Source organism: Copadichromis virginalis, linkage group LG3 (assembly GCF_057382275.1).
Source record: "Copadichromis virginalis isolate Kocher_CV1m ecotype Utaka linkage group LG3, C_Virginalis_male_GT1.1, whole genome shotgun sequence".
Classification (NCBI taxonomy): Eukaryota; Metazoa; Chordata; class Actinopteri; order Cichliformes; family Cichlidae; genus Copadichromis; species Copadichromis virginalis.
In genome coordinates this window covers 32,211,518-32,224,445 of record NC_140620.1, presented here as the reverse complement: position 1 = coordinate 32,224,445, position 12,928 = coordinate 32,211,518, and the positions used below count along the sequence as shown (strand labels likewise).

Genomic DNA, 12,928 nt, shown 5'->3' with positions numbered 1-12,928 from the left:
TCGCCAACAAAACGTGTGATTTCAACGCTGGCTGGCTGTTAATGCTTGGAGCTTTATGTGTTAAAATCGGGGTCAGTAGGACTGCTTCTCTCTCTCTGTCTCCGGGTAGATGACAGGGGTTTTTGGAGCTGTCGATGAGCGCGTTTGAAGCGGTGCCTTTTTGGTGAAGATAAGGGGATCGAGCTCTACCTGTGGTCCCCGCCTTCCGCCAGTCGGATCAATATGAAAGTCCTGTAAGGGTTTATTTTTTGATTTCTTTTTAAAACGGCTCTGTAAACGTATTTCTGCAAAGTTAATTTTCGGCTTTGCAGGCTGCCTCTGCCGCTGCTGTACCTGTCGACTAATAAGTTCGGAGGGAAATAACTAAAAGACTTATTTTTGTTTTGCAGGATTTGTGTGATCGCGCTGACCTTCGCGGCGAGGTCTGCACTCGGAGTAAGTCCCTTTCGTTTACTGTGACACTTCCTCAGGTGGAGAGGATCCCCGCTTGGTTTATTTAGCGCAGATGAAACTCTTAAACACCCGATTTAGATGGAGCTGTGTTTCGTGAAAGAGCAGCTGAGCTGTGACCAAAATGGGGAGCTTGGTGTCTCGTTACAAACAAGTGTGATAGCTGCTTGACTTACAGTGTTACAAAGTTACTGTCATACATCGCCGACACGCAGGTCATCAATGCTGTGCATGGCCTCTGCCTGAGGCATATGGTGATACTTTTATACATTTCTATTACATTTTCTCTAAAAAACTGTATTTATTAAATAGAATCAGTCTTTCAGTGCTATTTGTTATTGTCATTTAAAGTAAATAACATTTGCAGACGAGCTTGTTGCACCGTTTGTGCCAGACACTGCACGGTATGTGGGTCCCTTTTTTAAGCTTTGAGCTGGAGTCCACATTTTTGCATCGAAAAAAAACCCCCAGTTCATATTTGAGTGGGCCCGCTCGCAGTTATTTGCAATTCAAAGCCCGCCCCGCTGATGAATATTAAGAATTAGGAGGATATCAGCCCTGCGTGCCTTTCCAAGCCACACCTTTCTGCTCACTTGATGAGGTTCTGCAGAGGGGATTGAAAATAGTGGAGGGCTTTGGTACTTCAGGCCCACTTTGTTTCTGTTTATTAATCATTTCAGTTGCACTTTATAATAAGGTTCGCAAAATAGGGTGCAATTCCTCTAGAGGAGAATGGAAAATTATATTCAAGATTCAAAGATTCAAAGTGTTTATTGTCACGTGTCACAAGAGAAAAGGCTTTTCTTTGTGCAATGAAATTCTTTCTTTGCTGTCCACCAACAGATGCCGGTTAATGTATACAATAGAAATATAACATATAAATACAAATAGTACAAATAAATAGCTGAAGTGCATTTTATCTGAAACTGCAGTGTGTGTGTGTGTGTGTGGGGGGGTATTTTCTAATCTTTTAACCTTGCCTTTTTACATTTACTTATGCATTAAATTTCTGTGCATCATTAATGCTTTACTATTCAGTTGTCCTCTTATATTAAATATAAAAATGTGATGAGGACAGCTCTCTCTCTCTTCTGCTTACAAGAAAAATTAAACAGCAAAAACTGCAGGCTTTGGGCCCAAGTGATCTTATAACACATCGTTCCACGCCCTGTCAAACATCCATGATGCACACCTATTTAATGCATAATAAAAGTGTAAAAAAAAACAAACCCAAGGTTAATCCACTACATGATATGGCCCGCACCCCTAAAACTACAGCATACCTACAACGTACGATGTAAAGGTTTTTTTGTTACTCTACTAAGTTATGCACTATTTAAAATTTGATTTGTATCTCCTGTAAAATACCTAAAGTTACAAACGTCTTAAAAATACTTCTAGTATAATTATTTTTGTGTTCAGTATTGTGCAGTATTTAGGACTGCATCTCTACTGCGTTCGTTTACTGTTTTAAAATTAGATTATGGTGTGCACTTATCCATACAGTGATGTTTATCTGGTGTGTGGTGGAAATGTTGTGGGGGCTAAAAGTTCAAAGACAGGTGAAGAGCTTATAGACGTCAAAATAGCTGTTTCGTTGTTGTCCTCTTGCTACAGAAAGGAACACATACTGTACCAAACAGGATTAACAGCAAAATAAAACAACACAATGCTGCTTTAAATATCAAGATATGTAAACATTTAACAATCAGTGTATCTCTATGATTTATCAGCAGTTTTACAGATGTGTTTTGCATTTTTGTAACACATGAAGTGATATCAACACAGATAAAAACCATAATAACCTTCCAGTTGCATCATATTGCTTAAACAACTAGATATTAAACATTTAGAACTTCTTATAAATGGAGGAAATGTGGGAAGAAGTGGTATCCTTCATAAGGTGAGATAATTTTCTTATCTCACAGCTGCATAAACCTGTTAAAAACCAGTTGGAAATCCTTAGAAATTCGTTGGTCTAAAGCTGGATACAGGGCTGTATGTCCTACAGGAGTAAATGAGAAGTTGGGGTCTTGCATTCCTTAATTCCATCTTCTTGACATTGGTGGAAAAGCAAACAATCAAATGAACAGAAGTGGAAATGATAGTTTACTCAGGTTCACACCAGTCATCTGTAAAGAAGCTGATTAAGCTGTGAATGAAGCGCCGAAACCATTACAATAAAAATTAGAATAAGAAAGAGCAGCGGCGTTGTTTGATGATGTCAGAGGTCAAAATTGGTCTTTTCTCTGGGGAAGCCATTGAAAATACAGCACATAGTCTCCACAACTGACAAAATATCAGATCATTGTGTAGATATCGCTGGGCAGGAGCATTTAAAATGTGTTTGACTTTGTCATGCTGGAGAGGATCAGGCTGGCCTCTAAAGGTTTGCTCACTGTCTTTAGTAGAAGGACGAAGTAAAAAAGGAAAAAAGTGCTATAACGCAGTAATTACATGCAGTTTGATCTTGAGCTCTCCCAGCTGAGGGAGTCGCAGGAAATGCCGCTCAGGTTGTGCTTCAGCAAAGACCGACTGACATTAAAGTGATTCAGCGGCAGAAAGCCTCCTGTATCCCAACAGGAATCAGCTGATGGAGCTGCACTGACTTTGAATTGACTCCTCCACCCACTTCCCGCCTCCCTGTTGTTTTGTGTTGTGTATGTGTGTGTGTGTGAGTTGGTGACTGAGTGAGTGACAGATGACTTCATTGGGTGGTCTTGCCTTTCATAACCATGGTAGCTAAGTCTACCGCTGTGGTAGTGCGTGCTAAAGTTTGTTTTGGGATGAATTAAAATATGAAGTTCATTCCTGTCTCTGCACCACTGAGTGCAGGAAGGTGTTTGTCAGGTGATGTCAGCGTCATCAGATAAAAGCAAACACTTGTTTATCTCTCAATGGCACAGAGCGAGAAGATAGCCCAAGTTTAGGGTGAATGCATTACTTGCAGAAGCCCAACTCTTAGTTATTTGGAATCTTATCTGGGCATATGTAGTACTAGTATAAGTTAGCATGTTGTAGTTGTATAATATAGTAGCAGTAGATATTCTGAAAGGAAAAATAACAAGTGCAAAGGATTTGATGCAACACAAGATTCGCATCAAGGTAGAATACAAACAAGGCTACAGCTTCTGTGTGATCCTACTCACCATATAGTGAGTTGGCCATTTTGAAGTGCTGTCCAAACTTTTAGCAAGTGTTGCTTTAACCTATAGTGCACTTAAAGGTGTCGTTAACTTGGTATAGTATTTATGACAAAAGTTCATGTCGGCATTCATTTACTTATCTGACTTATCACTGTGTGTCTGCAATGATAAAACCAACAGTGCCAAGAAAATGAATCCTGTCTGAAATTTTAAATATTTTGTAAATGAAGTCATGAGTGAATTATTTCAGGCACGGCCGATGTTAACCATAATTATGCTTTAGCCACCTAAAGTTAAACTTAAGGGGGATTTTAGCTGTTGTCACACATTCTGACATGTTTTTGAGGCACACTCAGCTCGAGGCTTCAAAAGGACACTTCACTAACCGATGGGTGATTGGTCACGGTGTCTACACCTGTCCGTTATGCTGTCAGTCAAAAGAAGTACGTCTGGTAGCGGCTTGAGTTGTAACATTGGTTTTGGTTTGCTAGCTTATGTAGTTTAAGTAGACTGGTTGGTGTATTTATAAATTATTTTACCACTTAGTGAACACATAGAGAGAGAAGGACCTTCTGTTGGAGCTTCTGCATGGTTTCTGGTTTGTAAGAACTGACGCTACTGTTGGCACAAGGGAAACATCCCACATGAGTGAGGAAGAATGGTGAGGAGAGGGGAGGCGTTATGATGGGACTGAAAGCAGGGAGTCCAGAAAAACTAGAGCAAGTGATTTGGAAATCATCGAGAAATCAACTCTTTAGATTTGTTTTGACCCAGCTGAGCACATTTGTATGGACCACTGAGTCTCAGCCTGCTGACAGATGAGATGATGAAACTCTTAGGTGTTGTTAAATTTACAATTTTATGTATTTATTCTGGCATAAAGAACATTTTTGACTTTGGTGATCTGAGTCATGCTTGAAAGAAAACGTTTTACTTACTGAAGAATTCTGAGTAAAAGCATTTTTGGGTCGTGAAGTTTTTTTTCTGAATTTTGAGAAAAGTCAGAAGTCTGACTCCTCATTGTTCTTACTGTCCTCCAGAATTTTTATTTAAATTTCAGAATTCTGGACGAAAACTTGAAAATTACAGTGTTTTCTCTCAGAATTACGACTTTTGTTTCTAAATTTTTAACTTAAATCATATTCCGATTCAAACTCAGAATTCAGATTTTTTTTCTCCGAAAAAAGCTCATCATTCTCAAACAAAAACCCAACGCCGACACCCACACACGAAAAATTAAACAACGTTTTTGTCATTTGGTCGAATCCAGTTCCATAGGTTCCAATTTATAATGTCGATAAATTAGGATTTGTTAATAACTTTTGTGAGTTCTGGTTGCAGTTGCAGAAGTATAAGGTTTGTGCTCATGAAATGATCTGGAATAACAGGAAAATTCACTGACTTCTGTCAAATAAACCCAAAGAATCTTTGCCTGCCACTTGACCACTCACTCTTACATCTACGAGTACTCAGTGTCGCCGTATTATTTAGTCTAATCAGATAGTTTGCCCTATTTTATCAGATATTTACTTTCCATATTTCATAATTAATTTTAATCTGATTACCAGCTGATGCAGAAAATAGCCACCTCCTCTACCCTCCCTCCCTCCCCCCTTGAATTCCTGCAGTGCTTGGCAGGACTTGTCTCCCGCTCCCTGCAGGTGCTAGAGTGGAACATTCCAGAGACGCTGAGTGAAGGGACCAATCACTGCTTGATTTGTGGGTTCTAGACCCTACACAACACAACAGTCCTCCCCCCCACCTCCTTTTTTCTTTCCCTCCTGCCCTCCTCCTCGCCTTTCTTCACCCAATCATTACCCCTCTCCACACCCAGTTTTCCTATCACTTTTTGCCCTCTCTGTTTCCATAAGTCAAGCAATCCATTACCAGTTGATTTGTGGTGTGAATAGTAGTTCCCCACAACCTTTGCCTTTTTTCATTCTTTCTTTAAAAAAAGCTAAAGTGTGATTGATTACTAACATTTAGGTTGTTCAGTTTATCAAAACAGTTATTATGATAATTGGCGGATAAATTTAGTCAATTTCAAATTAAAAGTATGAAGATTCTTCTGAGTTTTTGGCTCTTGCTCAAATAAAGGAGATACAACATTTTGCTCAGAGAAATGTAAATGGCAATTTTTCACCATTTTCTTATACTTTAGGATCAAGCAATTAATTGATTAATGAGTCATCTGTTTGGGTTAACAGGAGTTATGGCTATATGTTACAGAAACGTCCACACTTTCTTCCCTGATAATTTATTCAGTTAGAAGGTTTTAAAAATGTGCCTTCAGGGCTTAAGCAAGAATTTTTTTGTCGAGTTCAATGTCACGGTGAGGTCATACTGTATAATTCTCACTTTTCAAGGACCTGTTGTATAACCTATGTGAATTATGTAAGAAAGAGGACAGGGTGCAGATTATGACAGATTTTCCTCATACAGTAAATTCTTAAATCAGCCTTATGTCGACAAATCATAATTAAGGGGAACCTGTTAAAAACGTTGCTGTATTTAAGACAGAAAACAAAGATGGTGGCATACAGCCATACTGGGAAAATGTAGTGAAATGAAAGCTGTTCGATCTAATTAAAATGATTTAGGACTTTTCCTCAGGTTGAAATACTTCAGGGGTTGCATATGGGTTTTAGTTTATACGTGCCACAAGTGGCAGTGGGAACGATCGAGACCATAGTGTAGTTTCCTCATGGGAAGAAGGCTTGGGACAGGATGAGATTAGTCAAGTTTATGAAAAAGTTCTGTTGTTGTTTTGAAATGTGATAAAGAGCCACCTGGTCAATCTGGAGCGTGACGTTTGATGTGACCGGGTCGTGCTGCGCTCTCTCAGTTCTCTCAGGCAGACGCCTCTTCTGTCTCTGCTATTTTAACTCTCTCATCTTCTTCATGACGGCCTGCCATTCCTTTTTTTGTTAAATCAGTTTTTACTCACTCGTGCGATTTTTCTGGTTTCTGCTTATGACTTCAAAGCTGGAATCCCCCCCCCCCCCCCCTCAGGTTTACTTAAAATAGGTAACTAAGTACCTTAGGAACACTAAACCAAACATAGCAGCTTTAATATGTTGTAGAAAAGCCTAGACCATTCCTCTCCCACACCCACTGATAAGACTCTACTACCTGTGTGGTGCTTGCAAGCACTGGTGCATGTTTCCCCATAAAATCATTCACATCCGCTTAGGTCCACTGCAGGTGGGATGAAAGACACCCTGAGCCTTTTTTTTTTTGTTACCGGGAAATACCCTCATCTAATTATGTAAAAGGAAATGCTGGCTTCTCATGATGTTACAGGTACCATGTACACACATTTCTAATCTCATGTGATGGGAGAGCCAAGAGTCAAAAACCAGACAGAGAAGGTCTGAATGAAACTTCACATAAAATAATTGCGCTGAGTGGTAGCAGAGCACAGTGGTAATGTATATGCTGAGAAACTGTCCATTGCATTCTCTACGTCTAAGTTGGTTTACCTTCAGATTACCTTCAGTTATATTGGCCTGATCAAATCAATCAGATGAAAAGCTGTATAATTTATAGGTTTGATTGATCTTCTTCATTTTCTTCTCTCATCGCCTTCGCCTTATTATGTTATAATTCAGAAACACTGAACTGGAAAGTTTCTGCCAGGAACTGGTTATGTTGATTCCTAATAATGGCACATAATGAAACAAGAAGCATGTTTCATCTTTGGGGAACTATGTTTGTGTTACTCCTGTACAGAAAATATTATGGAATGGTAAATTATCACGAGACAGTCTATATACAGCAAAATCTCTTGATTTAACTTGTAGATTTTAAGGTTTTAATACGTTCTGTTTCGGCTTCAGTAGTGGTGGTTATGGGCAAATATGCTGGAGACGTTAGCACTGTTCAAACTTCAGGATCTGAACCTATCATTGCTCTGGTTTCTGTAGGTGCAAAAGACCAAGTAATTACCAATAACAGGCAAGCGTGAAGACATCTGCACTAACCGTCTGATGATGGACTTTGAATCAAAGCGGACTTGCTGAGGCAAAAAGTATAATCCAAACGTAATGACATAGTATAATGAGTAAAATGTACTTATACATAAGCGTATAGTCATGTCATTGAGAGTTCAAGAATGAAGGTACAAACCACACTGGACTACAAAGAAGTAATACCTCTCAAGGGTGCAGTAACATTACCCTTGAGTGTACAGGCCCGCTGACAAGCTGTTGTTTCCCTAAAGGTACAATAAGATACTTTATTTTACTTGGAAGTCTACAGTGAGGGACCCAGCATAGATCCACTTGCATCTATGCAGAAAAATAAATGGTTCAGTTGGATGGATTAATTGAAAATTAATAGAAACTTGAGTTGGAAGAAGTTTTTTTTTGCTGGAAATAATGTCAACACTGTCAGACACCAGGTCTTTTTCTTCTTTGAATCCTTATTTAACAGAGATTTTGTAACACTGTTTCTGTTATGCAATCCAGCTAAAAGCCCTGATTGTCATGTTTTTGCATTGATCCATGTTTGATTTCATTGCTGTGAAAGTGAACATTGTGAATATTATGTTTTCTTAAAACAGTTTAAAAGCTATGGTTAGAAGCCATGAAACATCTTTTATTGGGTGCGGATCGTGTTCAGGATGATTGAAAGTTTGTCTTTAATGTGTTACAGAAGGTGTGAAGATCGTTATCAGACCTGCAGCTGGGATTTGCCAATATTGAACCCGTTCACTACTGGCGCAAACTGGAACGACTGTGTTTTTGTCTGTCAACTGTTGGTTTTAGCGTCACGGTTGAACTCATGTTATGGCAGTTATGGCAACATTCCCCTCCATTTGCCAATTCTTGGCACAGCTACTTTCACATATCAGGTCTGCCTCATTTTCTTTTGATCAAGCGCATGCTGTCAGGTTGTCCCACGATTGGCCGCGGTAAACTCAGAGGTCAGAGTTCGTCTGAGCACAACAAAGGCAGCGGGGGTTTGTGGCTGCAGCGACAGCTTAACATTCCTCCGCCCACTCTCTCCAGATTTGTTTATTGCACTTTGTCCTTTGGTTTTTTGCCTTTCATGAAAGGAAGATGAGCAAATTCACTGCAGATACAGCTAGAGCATATAGTGATATAAAGAAAAGAAAGGAGTGGGGAAGGAAAGGGGTGTGGGGTGTGTGATGATGTCTTAGCTTGTTTGATGGTATCTTCTTTTATCCTGAAACAACATATTCCCCCACCTATGTTAGTTTGTGGTATTTCATTATTTTTAATAAATTGTGGTTCTCTGGCAGAAATTGGCTGAGTGCCCTCTCCAGTTGATGCCAGACAAGTTGATGTCCCAAGTGGAGGAGTATAAGTATCTGAGGTCTCGTTCATGATTATGGGTAGATTGGCAAACGGATTGGTGCGACTACGACAGTGACGCACCAATCCGAATGCTATACCAATATGCTGAAAAGAGAGCTGAGCATGAAAGTGGAGCTTTCAATTTACCTGCCAGTCTATGTTCCTGTCCATGTCTACGGCCACTAGCTCTGGTGACCAAAAGAACGAGGCTGCAGATAGAAGTGTCTTAAATTAGCTTAATTTGAACGGTTGCTTCAAACAGGAGCACAGGGTAAAGAACCTGGCCATTTGGGAAAGTCTCAGAGTAGAGCTACTACTTGTCCACATGGAAAAGAGCCAGTTGAGGTAGTTTGGGTCCTACCGAGAGGAAACCCTGAGGCAGAATGTCTCTTACGTTGGGCTTGGGAAAACCTCAGTATCCTGATGAATGAGCTGAAGGAGGTGGCTGGGAAGAGGGAGAACTGGACCTCTATTCTTGGAACCCCGACGCTGAATAGTAGCAAGCAAAAAAACAAAAAAACAACCAAAAAACGATGGATGGATGGATGGATAAAGTGATGGAGGAAAACTAAGAGCTTCATCACCTCGCTTTGTATATCTGAGCCTTTTACTGTCTTAATCTTGTAGTTTCCTCACACCAGTCTTGTCATCCCTCTTCAAGCTAGCATTAGCTTTAAGATTAGCTTGGCAAAACCTCTTCATTTAGCATAAAAAGATAACAGCTAACAGGTAAAATGAATGATTTAGCAGGTAAATGAACCACGCATTTCTTTAAGGAGTCGGAGGAGTCTCCGAGCTAAAAGAGGAGTAAATACTTGATATATCTATTGCAAATAAATGCTAATAATACTCCAAGAATTCAGGATGTGTAAATAGAGGCGACATTGTTAGCATTTTAGCCGTAAGAAGCTTAAATTCCAATTAAAAAAAACTTAGTCTAGCATTTCTTTTTCTAATCTACAACTGCTGTCAGGCTATTTAAAGAATGCTACTCTGTTGACAGCTGTAATATTTAAAGAGCTAAGAGTGAACTAAAATGCATCACAATAGTAGTTTATTTTTTAAATTATGATCAAATCGTGACCAAATGTTCACCCCTGTTGTTAAAAAGAATGACCAACATTAAGACATAATGATCTCATAATGATCTATGAGTTGCTTATAGGCCAAACTATAAGCAACTTTCTATATAAAATCATCATATTAGTGAAGGAAACCCTTAAACCTTGCATGTTGTACTGGCTGACATTTCACCTCTTTATTGTGGACTATACCGCATTTGTATCATAGACATAGCTAAAACTGTGGCCGATACTTTCCACTTTTTTGTTTTGTGGCTTCCTTTTTATTGATTTTACAGTTTTTTACAGACGCTAGGACACATTTCCCAATACTTAGGTCACTTCTGCAAAACACTTCACACAACCCTCCTAACTGACCGTCAGCTTGGCAAAGCAGTTCATTTCACATTCAAAATGCACTACAACTACCAAAACACTTTATTCAGGTCTCAAATAAACTCATTCTTCCAGAACACTAGCAAAGGTTGACAGCCGACAAACACACTTTGTCACCCACAAAACAATGACCTAAAAAACACTAACAACATGTAGCATTACACAGTGTTTTCTTGTGTAAAACAAGGACACATCTCTGTTTATAATTTCAATATATGTTACTGGAATGAATCAGACATCATGCAGAATTTGTTAATATTTGTTTATGTATTTTTATTTTTTTGCACTAAGTAATCCCAAAATACAAGAATTTGTATACACACCATCCACTGATACACATACAATAGTAATGCTATTCTACTCCGTCTCCTCCATTTGGCCACAGGTTCTCATCCACATCACATCTTATGTCATCTAGGGCAATACACCTAGGAAAGAATCTTCTGGCATGCCAGAATTGAAGGAGTTGAAAAATTGAAGGAGCAACACCTGTGTAGATGTTCATCTACAATGAGAATAAGCTGTGGCTGGTTAAACTGCATTTTTAGATTTAAAATATGTTTCAATAAAATATTGCTGTTGCATTTTGCTGTCTTTTTAAGTTTTGCATTGTGTTATTGTTTTGGCCATAAGTTTAACAGTTTTGAAAACAGTATGTAAGCACATGCAAAATGTCCTGTACATACAAAGATTTTTGGCAGTTGTTGTGTCTGAGTGAGAAGATAATTCATGAAATTTGAGAGATGTAGTCATTGAATGCATTTTGTGCCAAAACAATGATAACTGGTCCTCAGTTTAGCCCACATAGACTTCTGTTGTGCTCACTGTGTGAGGAGTTTTGCAAACGTGACCTAAGTATTGAGAAATGTGTCCTAGCGTCTGTAAAAAACTGTAAAGCAGAAACTATAGCAATTTAACCTCCCATCCTCTGTAGACTTTCAGTTTCCTTTACCTTGATGCTCAGTTTTTCCCCCCACGACACCTTTACTTTGGCATACTGATGCATGCCTGTGCAGGAGAAACACATCTTCTTTTGTTTGTCAGTATACTGTGGTGGTGGTCTGGAAAATGCCCCTGTGGAGACAAGGTGTGTGTGTGTGTGTGTGTGTGTGTGTGTGTGTGTGTGTGTGTGTGTGTGTGTGTGTGTGTGTGTGTGTGAAGAGAGGCTTTGTCATTACTGCTAATGTTCTTTAATCGACTCATTATTTACCCACTGGAGTCCACAGTAATGCTGCTGTTGTGAGTAGTAATGGTGCAGGTTGCTGGTTTTGTTTAGGGTGATGTATCTGGCTGGCAGCTAATGTAAACTGAACCAAAACAAATGTGTGCACAGCTCTAATATCCTGTTTAACTTTACCTTTAGCAGGTTGGTGTTAACTGCTGGTTTAAAGAGGGAAAGCTCAACTGAAGCAGTCCTGTTTGTCTTTCTTTGCTTTAAGTTAATTTGCCAGCTCAAATGAAGTTTATCAAATCGCTAAAAGGAGGAATTATAAATGCAGACAGCATTTTCAGTCATTGTTTTCTTGTTGTTTTGCAGCTTTTGAAGCGTTTTTATCACAGATGGAGAAAGCAACCCCTTAAAGCAACAAATGTGCGTTTGTGAAGCTGAAATAAATTCTTTATTATAGGAACACAAACATTATGGTAAATAAAAGACACATTTACACTATGACCAGGAAGTTTTTCACTATAAAATACTCTATTTTTATTCTAAACTTTAGTGTCATATCTCATAAATTCTTCATATTTTTGTTAATTTATTGTGAAGATGCATGAAGTTCATGAATGAAAACAACGTTTTTTCCTTCCAGAATCAATTCCAGAATTTTTCCCTTCCTATCCCTTGTATACTCCTTGGTTACTGTAACTGCGGCGAGGTAAACCTGGCGACAGCCCCACTATGACAGGAACACTATCATTCGCACGTCAGATGTGTCACGCATTGTGTGCTATTACCGCCTCAGACTCAGGCTGTCCCTGTAATTACAAATACTTCCGCTCTTGTTCTTCCACCTCTTTGTCTCACACTCATCCTTCACTCCCTCCTTTGTGCCAGCCAGGTAATCCAGGCATCCAGGTAACCACCTCAGCCCCACCCGCTTCTGCTCCCGCCTTTCTTCTTTTCCTCTACTTCCTATGAATGTCACAACTTTGGTGGACTGCCCCGACCTTTGTCTTTCTTCTTCCTTTTTTTTAATTTCACCCGTTACGCTTCCCTGTCTCCCTTTCTCTTGGTTCCCTCTTTTGTTATGACTTCACTGGAGGCAGCTTCCAAAGTTAATGATGCCACTGCTTTGCTTTGAGGAAAACACCGCCTGCAGGCAGGGAAGTGCCACAGCTTATTGCTGTATGTCAGTCAGACACTTCAATGAAGGCAGTAACTTGCAGATATAATACTTGTTTTATGGAGCTGACTTCATGTCTGACCACAGTTCCTGCTCTGTCATGTTGCCTGCAGAATAAATTGACTAGTGAACTCACTTTTAGAGATCATGCATTGCTCTCTTTCCCTAGACATGATTTGCTCTCACAGTTCCCTACATTTGTAACTCTG

At 39.4% G+C, this 12,928-nt stretch overlaps 1 protein-coding gene across 1 annotated transcript in view; it reads left to right on the top strand.

The window, feature by feature from the left end:
• col4a6 (collagen, type IV, alpha 6) overlaps positions 1-12,928 on the top strand; it is a 146,420-nt gene that overhangs the window by 84 nt on the left and 133,408 nt on the right. The window contains exons 2-3 of the mRNA XM_085450705.1: positions 110-233; positions 390-435. Of these exons, the coding sequence (XP_085306831.1) occupies positions 223-233; positions 390-435 (57 nt within the window). The 5' untranslated portion in view covers positions 110-222. The remainder of the gene's footprint in view (positions 1-109; positions 234-389; positions 436-12,928) is intronic.